Raw genomic sequence first — 17,400 nt, 5'->3', positions numbered from 1 at the left:
ATCTCCTGGGCCTCAGGTTTCTTTATTGGTACAGTTGGATAATTTCCTGTTCTCTGCACAAGGTGTTTAAGAAGGGGGAAGAGACATCTTTTGAGAAAAAGTAAAACTCCAAGCATGTTCCCCCCACTTCTGTGATCTTTGCACTTTTTACTTCCTCTGCCTGGATCCTCTTTCCACAGAGAGCCACAATAAGTATTGTTTAAATGTCTGCATCTCCGATCTCCCCTAAGTGCCTCACATAAAACAGACCCCACCCCCATGCTTCTATTATTCTCTACCCTTTTTCCTACCTTATTTTACTTTATTACATGTATCACCACATACATATTATGTATGTGTTTGTTTCTATTATTGTCTCATTGCACTGGAAAATAAACTTGATGGGAGCAGGATTTTTTTTTAATCCACTGTTGTAACACTAGTTCCTAGAACAGTGTCTGACACATAATACATGCTAACAAATATTTGTAGGATGATTGAATGACTGTAAATAGAAGGTACTAACCAGCTATGTTAGTAGCAGCTCAAATAAGTCATTTAACATTTTTTCTTCCTTACCTGTAAAATGGGAGTTGTATGCTATTGTATTACCAATGCTTTAGTTGTTGTTATGTTACAACTGCTTTCCATCTTTCCTATTATGATAGCAAGGTGTATTCCATAAAACCTAAACATATTTGAGAAGTCTAACCCGTGGTATTCCTGGGAGGCCACATAGGTGTTTCTTCCCTTTGAAAAACCATTCTCCTACAAATCTAGTTGGCATACTTTTTGTGTTTTTGAATTGTGAACTGGAATTTGGATGTTTTTTGTTGTTGTTTTCTATCAGATGATTCTGGTCGCTGGGGCAGAGGTGGTTTATTCACAGCTTTGGAAACACGGTCTGCTGAGCCAAGAAGAATATATGAGCTAGCTGGGAAAATGAAAGGTAAGAATCAAAGCAGAGAAAAGGGGTAGGAATGGAATAAACGAAGAGAGAACACAGGATAGGTATCACATGGGTTATGAAACATTAAAGAGTTAAGAGAGCTAGTTTGGAGTCTCATTAGCTAGTTTTATCATCATTAAACTAGTTTTGTGACTTTGAGGCAGTCTCTTACTCTCCCTGTACCTGTTTCCTCATTTGTAATTTGTGAATAGTACTTGTTCTACCTACGTCATGGGACTATAATGAGGAGAGTGGATATACAGGTGTTTTGATAATGTCAATCCCTGTGTGCGTGTTCAAGTATTGGCATGAAGAGCATTTCATTGTTTACCTCCACTATGACCAACTCACCCCATCTACATAAGGGAATATTTCCAAAAAATGTCAGACCTGTAGGAGAGAAATCAGACCCACCATGAAAGTGCTAACAAGAGCTCAGGTTGAATGTTGAAGAGGAAGAGGTTGTCTTATGAGGTTAGTATACGCTGAGATACAGCACTTCTTAGAGACAGAAGTAAAGATGTTTGGGGCCAGAGGAACTTGGAAGTCTCCTTTGGCATGGAGAAGGAGAAAGGGTACCTTTTATGTGGAAAAATCACAAAGTAGCAAAAGGAGTAAAATTACTATTGTCATTATTTCCTGGGGACTTGAGAGGCCAAGGGAGTTTGTTCAATAGAGAAGAGCCCTTCAGATTCCTCAGATTGGTTTTCCCTAATTCTTCTGCCTAGTTCTCTAGGGTAGAAAGGGATATAAGGACCTAGAAGGAATACTCTTTCTACTAAAATAGCTCACTGACAGAAGATTTAATAGGTTAAAATAACTGAGATCTAGATATTGATTGGGCAGTGGGAAAGCAGAGAATTCAGGACAGATCAGAGCTAGACATCAAGACTGAGGAATGCTTGTTTGGATCCTTGTCTGAAACTGTGAAGGAAGCAGGATGGGAAAATGAGAGGCCAGAGAACAAAGCATGGAAAAAACCTCCACTTAAGAGAAGCAACAAGAAGAGGAGACAGAAGGAATTGTCAACTAAGAGAACCTTGAGAATGAAAGAGGAGAGGATGTCAGGAAGGTCTGCATTGTCAGGCACCAAGTGAGGGTGAGAACTGAGAAAAGGCCTTTGGATTTGCATGACCTTGGAGAGGAGACTGTGAAGATTAAACCTACATTGCAGAGTTAAGGTGTAAGTGTCAATGACAAAACAGGGTTGAGAGGGTACGTTCTTTTTCTGAAGAAGAACTGAATTAGGGTAGATGAAAATGTGGGCTAGAATTACCAGGGAGTGCTTTGTGGAGATAGTGAAAGTAATCTTGGGCCTGGAAAGATAGGTTGAATTTAAGTGGGTGGAGAGAAATGGAAAAAGACCCCTGACTATGTCTCATACTTTTTGATATTCCCGCAACTCCTGTCATTCCCAGTACAGGGTATTGAATGACCCAGGCAGTTACATGGTGAATGTGTTTAGGGAATGGTGTGTAGGCCAGGCAGGCCAGAGGAGGGGGTTGAGGCTGACAAAGAGAGGAGAATTTGATTTTTTTAAAAAGGTTTTATTTATATACTCATGAGAGATATAGGTGGAGGGAGAAGCAGGCTCCCTGTGGGGAACCCAACATGGGACTTGATCCCAGGACCCTTGGATCACAACCTGAGCCAAAGGCAGACACTCAACCACTGAGCCACCAAGCACCCTGAGAGTTTGATTTTAAAGAGAAGGATTTGGACCACATTATAGAAGGTTGCATATGGCTTTTTCAGGGAGATGCCATTCTAAGCAGGATCTTATCTAGTGGATAATGGTTAGTCATTTGGGAGATACTTGGCCTAACAGAGCCAGTAGACTCTTTAGAATGACTTAAAAGATTGGGGTTCAAACCGAAGTACATAAAGCCATAGAATTATTTTAGCACATTTTTCTAGAGCATTAATTTGATTTGATTTGGATGAGTTAGGAAAATGTACAGATAGATACAGATATAGTAGAGTACAATGTTTGAGTGCTTAAAAACAAAGCTAAGACTTCTGAAGAAATTTAAAGTTCATAATGCTCTTCCCTTCACATCCCCAGATGCCTCTAGTTTGCATTCACTCTCCAATGCCTGCAGGAGTACTCTGTAGGTAATATGTAGGGGACATTGAATTGGGAGATCATAAAAATTCAGAAATGAAGAAGATGACATAAGCAATGTTCCTCCTTTTATTCCCTCTTTTAATCAATAAATTAGACATCCATACACAAACAAAAGCATATTGGTAGGTCTTTGGGGACCTAGCACCTTACTCCAAAGGCGCTGCCACCCAGAAGAGACAGACAAACCTTCCTACAGGCTGTGGAAACAGCACAGTTGCCTAGACCCCTCCTGCCCATGTCAGGCAAAAATCAGATGAGTGCTGATGGGGCGGAGGTGGGGGGGAGGGGGTTACTCATGGAAGAGACAGAACTTGCAGAAATCCAGCCTTCCTGTAGGAAGATTCCAGCATACCACTGGAGAAGGAAAAAAACGAAAGAAAGATAGGAATTGGTTGCAGTGGAGGTGGTAAGAGAAACTCTCCTGGTGCCTTTCCCCCAAGGAAACACTGAATGGACTGATGTATTTAATGGAGGTGATCTCCCCTATGGAGGGAAAGGAAAGTGGTGTGAGCTCCTGCTGTCCCAGTTAGATGGAACACAGCTGAAGAAACCCATTTTTCTCTACAAGCACTCAGAGTACTAAGGTGGGAGCTCTGTGACTGGGAGGAGGCAGATCAGAATTTCGAATGGCATCAGAGGGATTGTGTACAACAGGAAGCTCACCCACAAGTCTCTGGGAATGCTACACTCAGGAATTTCCTTCCTGGGTCTACAGGCTCCCCCAAAACACCTAGGCTAAACCCACTCTTCCTGACTCTGCTGCCAGCTCTTTGTGCAGGCTCCCAAATGTGTCTGTGAGACAAGCTCTGGTGGACAGGGAGCACACCTAGAATAGGCCATGGTCATTGGTCAAAGAATAAAACCTCAAACCTTCTAGAATGCTTCTTCTAGAATGCTATTTCCAATAGCCAACCTGGTGAATTGTAACAAGAGCTGACACAAAGACTTAAAAATTTGGTCCCAAGAGAGCAAGAAGAGTGGAGCAGGTATACCTCATGCACAAGGAATAACTTAGATAGTAACAATACTACAGAAGATAAAACTACCTGCTGAAAGTAGTGAGCACAGAGTTAAGGAGGTATCTGCTACTTCAAATGCAAAAGCAGCAGTGCATAACACGAAAAATGTGAAAAATCAAGGAAATTTGGCATCACAGAAACAAAATGACAGTTCTCCAGCAACCAAGCTCAAAGGCACAGAATACTGCAGTCTAACTGATAAAGAATTCAGAAAAGCAGTTATGAATAAACTCAAAGACTTACAAGAAAACTCAAAGGCAATTCATTGAAATCAGAAATAAACCATATGAACAAAATGAGTTCTATTCCGAAGAGATTGAGACTGTAAAACAGAACCAGACAAATTCTGGAGCTGAAGAATTTGATGAATGGGATGAAGAATACAATAGAGAGCAGCTGTAGCAGGGTAGGCCAGATGGAAGAAAGAATACATGACTTATAGGATAGGAATTTTGAAATAACACAGAAGAGATGAAAGAATAGAGATTAAAAAAGAGCAAAGAAAGTACATGAGCTATGGGATTGGATCAAAAAGACAACTATCAGAGTAAGAGAAATATCAGAATAAGCAGTTTTCCATAAAGGGAAGAGAGGGACTTGGGGGCAGATTTAATTTTTTTGTTTGATTTTGTAGAGATTTTATTTACTTATTCATGAGAAACAGAGAGAGAGAGAGAGAGAGGCATAGACAGGCAGAGAGAAAAGCAGGTTCCCCATGGGGAGCCTGATGTAGAACTTGATCCCAGAATCCTGGGATCACTACCTGAGCCAAGGGCAGATGCTCAACCACTGAGCCACCCAGGGGCCCCTCAGGGGCAGAGTTTATTTAAAGAAATGATAGCCGAGAACTTACCAAAACTGAGGAAAGACTTGGACATATAAGTCCACAAAGCTGATAGGTCATCCCATTATCTCAATGCAGAAAGATCTTCTCCAAGACACATTATAATGAAACTGAAAAATCAATGATAGAGAATCTTAAATGAAGCTGGGAGGGTGAGTAGGGGGGAGAAGAACATAACCTACAAAGGACCCTCATTAGGCTATCAGCAGATTTCTCAGCAGAAACTACAGGCCAGAAGGGAGTGGAATGACATATTCAGTGCTAAAGATAAAGACCACCAACCAAGTATCTGGCCAAGTTATCTTGCAGATAAGATATCCCAGACAAAAGCTCAGGGAGTTCACCACCACTAGACTTGCCCTACAAGATGCTGAAAGGAGTTCTTCAAGCTGAAATGAAAAATACTAATCCATAGCATGAAAACATGGAAGTACACAACACATTAGTAAAAATGAAAAATAGATGGAATTAGGTAACTGTAACCTCTATTAGGATGATGCTTTAACCACTCATCTGTAGTATAAAGGTTAAAGGAAAAGAGCAGTAAAAAGAACCATAGGTACTATAAATTGTTAATATGCAACATAAAAAGAGGTAAAAAAGGATAAAAGGAGAGTCTTAATAGGCGATTGAATATAAGTTACTGTCAGATAAGATGGCCTGTTTTATCTGTAAGATGTTTTATGGTAACAACATAGCAAAAACCTAGAGCAGATCCATGAGACAAAGGGGAAATAGACTATACCACCACAGAAAATAACCAGTTTATGAAGGTAGGCAGAAACAGAGGGGAAAAAGAAAAAATGGGAATACAGAGCCACTAGAAAACAGCGAATACTGTGGCATTAGTAAGGACTTCTGTAAATTAACTACTCTAAATGTGAGTAGATTAAATTCATCAAGCAAAAGGCACAGAGTGGCTGATGGAAAAAAGCTAACAAAAAACAGGACACAGCTATCTGCTGCCTACAAGAGATCAACTTGAGCCTTAAAAACACAAAGTGAAGGGATGGAGAAAGATAATTCCATGTGAGTAGGAACCAAAGAAAGTGGGAATAGCTATCCTTGTATCAGACAAAGTAGACTTTAAAACAAAATGGTAACAAGAGACAAGTAAGGTCATTACATGATGATGAAGGGATTAATCCATCAAGAAGGTGTAACAGTAGTATATATGCACCTAACATCAGAGCATCTAAATATATTAAATATTAACAACTATGAAGGAAGACAACTATGAAGGAAGAAACAGACAACAAACAATAGGACTTTTTTTTTTTTTAGATTTTATTTATTGATTCATGAGAGACACAGAAAGAGAGAGGCAGAGACATAAACAGAGGGAGAAGCAGGCTCCTTGCAGGGAGCTTGATGTTGGACTCAATCCTGGGACTCCAAGATCACACCCTGAGCCGAAGGCAGATGCTTAACTACTAAGCCACCCAGGCGTCCCAATAGGAGACTTTAATATATCACTTTCAGCAATGCACAGATTATCCAGAGTAAAGCATCAAGGAAATGATAGATTTGTACCAAATATTACATCAAACTGACTTAATAGACATTTATAGAAAATTTCATCCAATGGCAACAGAATACACATTTTTCTCAAGTATACATGGAACATTTTTTAAGAATGCATCATATGATAGAGCACAGAACAAATCATAGCAAAATAAGACTGAAATCATACCAAGTATCTTTTCCAACCACAATGGTATGAAACTAGAGATCTTTAATGAGGAAAGTTAGAATATCTACAAATATATGGAAACTAAATACCACACTCCTGAACAACCATTGAGTTGAAGAAATCAAAAGGCAAACCAAAGAATATCTCAAAGCAAATGGAAACACAGCATACCAAGCAGTGATGGATGCTTCAAAAGCACTTCTGGTAGGGAAGTTAATAGCAATATATGCATATTAAATGATATTTCAAATAACCCACGTTTATACCTCAAGAAACTAGAAAAAGAAGAACAAATTAAGTCCAAAGTTAGCAGAAGGAAGGAAATAAAGATCAGATCTGACATAAATAAAATTAGAGACCAGAAAATCAATAGAAAAGATCAGTGACTCTAAGAGCTTTTTTTGTTTTGTTTTGTTTTGTTTTGTTTGTAGTTTTATGGTTTTATTAACACAAATTAGAAGATGAAATCGACAGACTTTTAGCAAGACCCATTAAAAAGAAAACTCAAAATCAGAAATGAAAGAGGAGAAATTATAGCTGACACTGCAGAAAAACGTTTAAAATCCTAAGTCACTATTATGAACAATTTTATACCTACAAATTAGATAATGTAGAAGAAATGGATAAATTTCATAGACACACAACCTACTAAGACTGAAGCAGAAAGAGATATAAAGTCTGAGCAGATTGATAATGAGTGAGGAGATTGACTCAGGTTTTAAAGTGCCAGATGCCTTCATGTATGAATTCTACCAAACATTTTAAGAAGAATTATTGCCAACCCTTCTCAAACTCTTCCCAAAAAATTGAAGAGGAGGGAACACTTCCAGACTATTCTGTGAGGCCAGTATTACCCTGATACCAAAGCCAAGTAAGAACAGTATAGGGAAAGAACACTATAGACCAATATCCTGAAGAATGTTGTTGCAAAAATTCTCAAAAAAAAAAAAAAATACTAGCAAACCATATTTAAGAACTCATTAAAAGGATTTACACACCATGACTAAGTGGGATTTCTCACTGGGATGCAGGGATAGTTCATCATATGCAAATCAAATGTGATACAGTACATTAGTGGAATGAAAGGCAAAAATCACCGAACCTCTCAATAGATGCAGTAAAAGCATTTGACAAAGTACAACATCCTTTCATGATGGAAATCCTCAATAGAATAAAAGAAGAACATACATCAGCATAATAAAAGCCATATATGATATCCACAGTTAACATTGTATTCAACAGAGAAAAATCAAAAGCTTTTCCTCTAAAATCAGGAATAAGACAGAGGTGCCTGCCTCTTCTCTCCATTCTTATTTAACATAATACCAGCAGTCCTAGCTACAACAATCAAGCAAGACAACTTCTTAAAAAACATCCAAATCAGAAAAGAAAAATTAAAATTGTCATGGTTTGCAGATGATGTGATCTTATATATTAAAAGTCCCAAATTCCCAATATGTTGGATTTAATCAATTGGAAAAAGAACTAGTGGATGTAATCAGTCAATTCAGTAAAGTGGCAGGATTGAAAATCAACACACACAAAAGGAAGGAAGGAAGGAAGGAAGAAAGAGAAAGAAAGAAAGAAAGAGAAAGAAAGAAAGAAAGAAGAAAGAAAGAAAGAAAATCAACACACAGAAATCAGTTCCTTCTCTGTGTACTAACAATGAAACATCTGAAAAAGAAATAAGGAAAACTATCCACTCACAGTAACATCAGACACAATAAAATACCAAAGAATAAATTTAACCAAGGAAGTAAAGATCTAGATAATGAAAAATACAAGACTTTGTTTAAAGGATTTTAAGAAGATACAAACAATTGAAAGATATTTCACGATCAGAAGAGATAGTATCATTAAAATGCTCATTTTACCCAAAGTCATCTCTGGATTTAATACATTTCCTATCAAAATTCCAGTGGCATTTTTGACAGCAATAGAATAAATACTAAAATTTGAATGAAACCACAAAAGACCTTGAATAGCCAAAGCAGTCATTAGAAAGAACAAAGCAAGTGGCATCACACTTCCCAATTTCAAACTATACTACAAATATGGTACCAACATAAAAATGGACACATAGACCAACAGAACAGAATACAGACACCAGAGTTAAACCTCTACATACAGTGCCAGCTAATATTTGATAAAGGAGCCAAGAACATCCAATAGGGAAAATAGTCTTTTCAGCAAATGATGTTGAGAAACCTGGATTACCACCTGCAGGAAAATGAAATTGGACCCTTACCTTATTCCACTCACAAAAATTACCTCAAAATAGATCAGACACTTAAACATAAGAACTGATACCATGAAACTCCTAGAAGAAAACTTAGGGAAGAAGCTCTTTGAAATTGGCCCTGGCAGTAATTTTTGGGGGGGAAGACACCAAAAGAACAACAGCAACAACAAAAACCTAACAAAATGGAAAGGCAACCTACAGAAAGAGAATATTTGAAAACCACACATTGGGTAAAGGGTTACTATTCAAATTTTATAAAGAACTCCCGACAACTCAACAGAAAACAAAACAAAAAAACCAATCTGATTAAAAAGTGAACAGAGGAACTGAATAGATATTTTTCCAGAAAAAGTGCAGATGGCCAACTGGGACATGAAAAGATGTTCAACATCAGTAATCATCAGGGAAATGCAAATCAAAACTACAATGAAATATCATCTCACACCCGTCAATGTCTGTCATCAAGAAGACAAGAGATAATAAGTATTGATGAGATTATGGAGAAAAGGAAACCATCATTCAGGATCTGTGGGAATGCAAACTGGTGCATTGTGGAAAAACAATATAGAGATTCCTTTAAAAATTACAGTTAGAGCTATCCTATGATCCAATAATCTTACTTTTGAGTATTTATTCAAAGGAAGAGAAAAAACAGGTTATCTAAGAGATAACTGCACTCCAATGTTGATTTCTGCATTATTCACAATAGTCCAGGTATGGAAACAACTTGGGTGCCTGACAACAAAAATGGAAGAAGATATGGACACACACACACGTCCCTTATATGTGGAATCTAAAACAAAACAAAACAAACAACAAAAAAACAAACCAGAATGAAATGGTAGTTACCTGAGGCTGGGGTTGGTGGAAATGGTAGAGATGATGTTTAAGGGTACATTCTTGTACTTAGTAGATAAGTAAGTCCTAGCGTTCTAATACACAGTGCAGGGACTACAGACAGCAGAACTTTATTGCAAACCTTAAAATTGCTAAGAGACTAGGTCTTAATTGTTCCTACCACTAGGAGTGACAATTATCGGATGTGATTGAAATACTACCTAATGCTACAGTGGCAATTGTACTGCAGCATAAGTGCGTGAAATCAGTATGTTGTACACCTTAAACTTACACTATGTTATATGTCAGTTACAATGAAAAAAATACACAATAACAAGTATTATGGCAATTGTACTGCAGCATAGTAAAATCAGTATGTTGTACACCTTAAACTTACACAATGTTATATGTCAGTTACCTCTCAATTAAAAAAAAATACAGTAACAAGTATTATCAGGATGTGGAGAAATTAGAACACTTGCACTGATGGTAGGAATGTAAAATGATGCAACCGCTATAGAAAACAGTATGGTGTTTCCTGAAAAAAATCAAGAATAAAATTACCATATGATCCAGCAGTCCCTCTTATAAGAACTGCAGGCAGAGACTCAAACAGATATTTGTACACACATGTTGCATTATTACACACAACGGCCTAAAGGTGGAAGCAACCTAAGTGTCTAATGGATGAATAGATAAACAGTGCGGTATATATTCATACAGTGAGCTATTATTCAGCCTTGGAAACGAGGAAACTGACACATGCAACAACGTGGATGAATCCTGGGGACATTATGCCAAGTAAAATAAGCCAGTCACAAAAGAACAAGTATTATGTGATTTCACATAGATGAAGTAACTACAGTAGTCTGATTCAGAGGTAGAAAGAGTGGTGGTTGCAGGGGAGATGGGGAGATGATGTTTACTGAATATAGAGTGTCAGTTTGGCATGGTGAAGAGCACTGTGGAGATGGATAGCATAGCAGCATGAAGGTACTTGACACTATTGCACTGTGCGCTTAAAAATGGTTAAGATGGTAAATTTTATGTTAGGTGTATTTTACCAGAATAAAACATTAAAAAAAAATGTTTTTGAGCAAAAACAACCCTCAGGAATGGATCATATGATCCACTGTGATTATAAGGCAGTGACTGGAGTTAAGAGAATGAGAAAAGGTGAGATTGCAACCTGATTGGCTGGAAAAGGAAAGGAGTCAGGGGCATTCACCAGAGCCCCTTGTCAGGGGTTTCTTTTTTTTTTTTTTTTTGTCAGGGGTTTCGTTCCGGAGCGAACCTCACATTCTGTCTGTTGCTCCTTTACTTTACCTCAGACTTGAATTTGGGAGGTGTCCTTTTATTTCCTGTTGATGATAAAGAGTCAAGGAACAAAGGACAAGATCTGGTAAGTAAAAAAAAGTCTCTTATCAAAACTAAATTTTGGCTTACATCATCTCCTTGAAACTTCTGTTCATGTGGGCCTGTCAGTGTAGTAGTCGCAGGGGCTACTCTAACAAAACACCCCAAGACTGTACTTTCAGGGATCATTTCTATAGTTTGTTATAAAACACTACCAACTAGGTGGCTTAGAAAACAAATTAATTTCTTTAGTTCTGGAGGCTACTGGTCCAAGATTAAGGTGCCAACAGGGCTAGTTTCCTCTATTGTCTCTCTCCTTGGCTTAGGGGTGGTCGCCTGCTGTCTGTGTCTTCACTTGGTCTTTCCTCTGTGTGTGCACATCCCTGGTGTCTCAATGTATATATCCTTGGTGTCTCAGTGTATATCCATATTTCTTTCTGTAAGCACAGCAGTTAGACTGGATTAGGCATCACCCTAGGGGCCTCATTTTAGCTTACTTGCTTTCTTTGAGGGCCCAATCTCCACATACAGTCACTTCTAAAGTAGTGAGGCTTAGGGCTTCAACATACGAATTTGAGAGGACACAATTCAACCCATAACAAGCAGGTTGGGCTTCACACTCCACCACACTCTCTCCATCCCCCTTGCTTTTGTCCATCATAGTTGCTTTAACATTGTCCCCTAACTTGGCTTGTTCCCTGCGTTGACCTAAGGCAGTCTCCTCCTGAAGAGTGTGGACTCATTTTGTCATTTTATCCTTAATACCTCACACAGTACCAGCTCATGGGAAATGCTCAGGAAACATTGAATAAGAAAACATGACTCAAAACTCCAAGCATTTCCTCATTTATTATGTGAAAAATTGTGTAAAAGATTGTTTAGTAGCTAGCCATAAGCAGAGGGGAGGAGCCGATCTGTATTTCCTCTACCTGTATTAAGATTCTCCTTTGAGGCACCTAGGTGACTCAGTTGGTTAAGCATTTAGCTTGATTTTGGCTCAAGTGATGATCTCAGGGTCCTGAGATTGAGCCCTACAACAGGACTCTGTGCTGAGCATGGAGCCTGCTTGAGATTCTTTTTCCCTCTCCCTCTGCCCCTCCCCCTGCTCACCCTTTTTTCTTCAAAAAAAAAAAAAAAAAAAGTTTCACCTTTTCCATCTTAAGTGTCTCTTACTTTACCAGTCCTCTTATAATTCCTGTAAGATGTTTTACTAACCACACTTAACCTGGCTTTCTCAAGGGCTTGAATTCGTATTCAATTATTTTTTTTTCTTCGTATTCAATTTAAAGCCAAATCTTACTGAGAAAAGAAATTTAGAAACCAGGCTGAAAGGGACATATATATATCTTGAGTTTGGTGACTTGTGTGTTTGACCACAAAGTGGCTTCTGCCTATTCAGTCATTTTTTTCAGTCATTTCTAAAATGCTAAAAAAAAAAAAAAAAAAAAAAAAAAAAAAAAAAAAGAACAACACAATGGTTATGGCATAAATGCTCAAGTGACTCAAAACTATTTACAACCGGTTGTGATAGGATGGTAGAGATGTCAGTCCCAGACATTCCCTTGACACTTTGTCCAGTCTCCCCCACTTAGGACAGGTGGGAATTACTTGAACAGAGATGGAATGAGGGTTGGGAGCTGACTTGAGCATCAGCCAGAGGGCTGTATACAGGAACCTGTAAAGTCCTTTCTGCTTCTAAGCCTGAAAAATTCTTTCTCTACTGTTGAGAGTACTTAGGAAAGACAGCATATTTTGAACACTGGTTTTAGCATATCTTAAAAAGAAGAAGAAATGCATGTGTATAAAGTTACTACAAAATAAAACAATGATGATGGAAAATTAAGTCATGAATCTGGTAGGACATGGTTGTTGAGGGCAGAGCATTCAAAGATGATGGAGACAAAAAAAAAAAAAAAAAACAAAGACAATGGAGACAAAGCCCCCCTCTATGGGCAGGTCACTTTGTTAACAGTGCAGCCTTCTCATGTCATTGTCAACCATGTGTTGGTTGTCCTCCTAGTTGGCCTTGATTGTGGCTCAGCACCGTGATCGCTCCAATGTCCTGTCTGGCATTAAGATGGCAGCCCTAGAAGAGGGCCTGAAGAAGATCTATTTAGCAGCAAAGAAAAAGAAAGGTAAGCTTTTCATCTGTGCTCAGGAGTAGATGCGTTTCCGTTTCCAGGCATGTGATAGGATTTTTAAAGGGAGGTGAGAAATGTTAAAACCTCATTCTATATATATGATAAAGGTAAGCCCCCATATAAGAGACCACACAAGTAACCACCACATCATCTTAGCCTCTTTTCCTTCCCAGGTCACTTTTGTTTATCTCTGTGGACTATCTCCCTGCACTGGGGTAGTTGTATCATGATTTTAAAGATGAGGAAGCAGAAGACCAGAGATGTAGTAATCTGGTTAGATGTAATTGAGGAATGCTGTTTATCCTATCCCATCCCCTCTTGGATAGCCACACACTGTTCACATTACCAGATAGTTTTCTGCCAAAAGTCAGAGTGAAGTTTTATTTCCATTGTGTCTCAGAGTTTGTTGAACTGACTGACTTGTTAAAAAATCTGTTTATTATGGGGCACCTGCGTGGGTCAATCCATTAGTGTCCGACTCTTGATTTCAGCTCAGGTCATGATCTCAGGTTTATGAGATTGAGCCCTGAGTCCGGCTCCACACTGAGCGTGGATCCTGCTTAAGATTCTCCCTCTCCCCCTCCCCCTCTTAAAAATCTTTTTATCTCCAACATTGATCATATTCTATGTTCATTGTACCTTCTTACTTCCAGAGCCTGTAAGTCTTTTGTGTTTAATAGAATTACTTAATTTTTCATATTATGGTCCCACCCCAGAATATTTTTTTGATATTGTAATTGTATGCTTTGTGTGGGATGCATACCATGATTATATACATTTTGTCTGTTGGAAACCACAAAGTGACTGAAAGTATAGTTGTCTGTTATATATATTTATACTGAATCAAGTTTTTGACAAATGACAACATCATGATCTATTTTTTCCCTCTTTAATAGCAAGTGTTCATCTTCCACGCATTGGACATGCCACAAAAGCTTTTAACTGGTATGGTACTGAACGACTTATTCGGAAACACTTGGCTGCAAAAGGCATCCCAACTTACATGTATCCTTTTGTGATCTTATTAATGTTCTCTCTCAGCTCAGAGAAAATATCTTGCATTTTCTGGTATCACTAATCAAGGCCTGGGCTGCTTCTGCCACATTTTTTACTCTGTCCCCCACCAATGAAACAAAAACTTAAGAAGTACTTTGTAACTGGTACATATCCAGGGAAATAAATACACCCAAGCATTTCTGGGTGCCAGCAAGTAGATTAAAAGGTGTATGAAGGGAGGAGTTCACTGAATAATTGTCATTTGATAACATTGAATCTTTTCACATCAGGTCTCTAGAGATGCTTGAGGCCTGTAGCAAGGCCTAGTTCTAAGAATTTCACTCTGTTTAATTGAATGAACAATCAAACAAATGAGTAAACTATTTTACTTTTGAACCTATTCAGCTTATTCTTAGGATGCATTTTGAAATGCTTTTTGACCATTAGGATATAATTTAGTACTACCAAACTAGTATTTTCTTTGAATGTTCCCTTTGCTGTATCAGTTAGCATTATTTAAACTATTACTTTGAGTCTTAAAAAAAGATAATCACCAGAAGCTGAACTGACCCCCAAGAGTTATAATCATACAGAAACTTCATCTTTTTACTTATTAATTCAGTGTTGTTTTTCAGGACACTTAAATCACCATAAAAACAGAAAAGTCACATTTGATATGCTTGTACAATTCAAACACTATCAGAAAAGTTTTAATAATGAGATAACAGCAGTAATGAGTACTAACAGTATTGAAGAATTTATGAGATGGTGAAAGGGAATTAAGTCATGCTACTTCCAGAGTGATTATTTCTATGATTACTAAATTAGAGAACTAGCAGTTTTAGTAAAGTTGATTTTAAAGTCGTGAAATAGAACTTCCTTGACTCTCCTTATCAGATATTACTTTCCTAGAAGCAGGGTGGCTGTTCTTCATCCACAGTCCTCCTCTTCCCCAAGACAGCTGATGCCTTAGCAGTTAATATTTCCCCAGAGCTACTGAATTAGAGGGTTTCAAAAAGGAGTCCAGATCTGGTGGGCCTCTGAGATACTGTGTTTTCTGAATTCTCATTTTGTTCTCTAGGATGTGTTACTCTGATTCAGTATCAGTAATACAAGGATGCACACCTTAATTGGGAAAGTCCTCTGGCAGTTTGCCAGGGCTCCAGTTTTCATAGCTTATTTGCATAATAATAAATTTTCTTTCTCTAATAGTTTCATTGCTTGCTTTCTCCTCAATCCATTTTTCTTCTCCTCCATCAGACTAATTTCTTTACAGAGGGTTGGGTGTGTAGATTAAGGAGAAATGAAACAGGTTGCTCTGGAGAAGGAAGCACCTTCCTTTTATGCCTTGGGACAAACGACAGGACTCTGAGGGGCAGACCCTGACAAGTGAGATTCCTGATCTAGATGAGTGGAGCCTCTCCTGCCCTTCTTTTCACAGTGTTCAGCATCAAGATCTAGAAGACAAAACATTGGCCTAGAGGCCTGTCTAATGTGACAGGATCATCTTTCCCCCTTTCCACCAAATCAAGTTCAGCTTAAAGAAATAAGGGAATTGTGGAAATGGCACAAAACCAGCACAGAATGACTAGTAGTACTAGGGAGGGCAGGGGCTGAGAACCACAAGAGAATGAATCTTTCAGGGGAGACGCTATATAAACTGTGGCTTTTCATGCTTTTGTACAAAAACCCTCAGTCTTGGCTGACCTCAACCAGCCTAATTTCTGCTGATTTTAAGACCTCAGCACTTCTGCAGAGACCTCTTCAGAAGCCTCTGCCCTGGGCTCTTGATTTCAAGGTGCCTGGCTAGTGGGGCATTCAGAGCCAGGACCAGGACCTTTTAAGGAAGGTGATATCTATAGCACCTGGATTGTGCTGTTCTATTTAATTCCCTCCCTGGTACCTTCACCCTTCGACAATTTTAGCATCTGTGTTGAAAACCTATTAGACCCTAAATTCATGATTCCTTCATTTTTTTTTTCTCCTAAAACTTCTTTCCTTTTTTTAGAGAGAATCTCAAGCAGACTCCATGCCCAGCATGGAGCCCAACACAGGGCTCAGTCTCAACCCTGAGATCATGATCTGAGCCAAAATCAGGAGTCAGATGCTCAGCTGACTTAGCCACCCAGGTGTCCCAAAATTCTTTCATTTTTACTGCCTCTTAACTCGTACTCTTACTGCTAGGCCTTGACACACAGGTTATTATCATAACTTGAACCGTTTTTTTTTTTAATTTTTTATTTATGATAGTCACAGAGAGAGAGAGGCAGAGACATAGGCAGAAGGAGAAGCAGGCTCCATGCACCCGGAGCCTGATGTGGGATTCGATCCCGGGTCTCCAGGATCACGCCCTGGGCCAAAGGCAGGCGCTAAACCGCTGCGCCACCCAGGGATCCCCATAACTTGAACCTTTTGACTGGCATCGTCTCTCCTATAACTAGACACAGAATTGGAACTCTTTAAAGGGAGAATAGTGAAACCTAACCTGATCCACAGGTAAGTGGTCATGCCTTTAGCAGCAGCTTTGGTACAAATAGATATTAGCAAATGCAAAGAAAACTTGATTTGCAGAAGCTGTATGCTCTCCTGGAAAGCTGCGTTCACTTCTGAAGGCACAGGGACAACTATGGATGTTTCTGAACATCTGAGGGAAGCATCAGAGCAGGGAACTCACTCTCAAAGAAAACATAGCTGACCTTTCAGGGGCACGGTTGTTTTGGGGGTAGAGGTGCATCATTATCACCCTGCACTATGTCCTCTATGCTCTAGCCATATGAGATTTTTCCTCTGGATGGAAGCCCTGGGCCATGAATCTTTATCTCATAAGTTGAGCAAAATAATACAGAGGATTAGGAAACTCAAAACACATTCTCCCTTAAATGGGGTCACTTAGTAGTGGCATCCCCCTGCTTTGCTTGTCTACCTCAGCATTTCAGAGTCATTAACACTGCCCTATGTCTTCAAAAGTCTTTCCTAACTTTTATAATACCTTCCCTTTTCCCAAAGAACTGTCATTCTCTGGGAAAGAGAAAAGCTACCTACTCTGTTCATCCCAAGGGTTTTGTTCCCTAACAGCATATTGTGGTGTCTCTCCTGTTTGGATGAGGGCCCCAAATGTGGGGTATTGACAGGTAGAAACCTGTGGGTGAAAAAATAATAATAAATAAAATTAAAAAAAAAAAAAAAAAGAAACCTGTGGGTGGCACAGGTCATGAA

General features: G+C 38.8%; 1 protein-coding gene across 8 annotated transcripts in view; it reads left to right on the top strand.

Moving 5' to 3' along the window:
* Positions 1-15,395, top strand: part of CHD1L (chromodomain helicase DNA binding protein 1 like) — an 82,496-nt gene extending 67,101 nt beyond the window's left edge. For 7 of the 8 annotated variants that reach the window (XM_072769489.1, XM_072769486.1, XM_072769487.1 and 4 more), the window contains 5 exons: positions 830-928; positions 11,023-11,093; positions 13,068-13,182; positions 14,085-14,193; positions 15,082-15,395. In XM_072769489.1, coding sequence (XP_072625590.1) covers positions 830-928; positions 11,023-11,093; positions 13,068-13,182; positions 14,085-14,193; positions 15,082-15,157 — 470 coding nt within the window. In that variant the 3' untranslated portion in view covers positions 15,158-15,395. Of the gene's footprint in view, positions 1-829; positions 929-10,964; positions 11,094-13,067; positions 13,183-14,084; positions 14,194-15,081 lie in introns of all 8 variants that reach the window. The other variant, XR_012004090.1, reaches the window with a different exon arrangement.
* Positions 15,396-17,400: the final 2,005 nt, after the last annotated feature.

This window comes from Canis lupus, chromosome 12 (assembly GCF_048164855.1).
Source record: "Canis lupus baileyi chromosome 12, mCanLup2.hap1, whole genome shotgun sequence".
Taxonomy (NCBI): Eukaryota; Metazoa; Chordata; class Mammalia; order Carnivora; family Canidae; genus Canis; species Canis lupus.
This window is presented reverse-complemented; position numbering and strand designations above follow the sequence as displayed.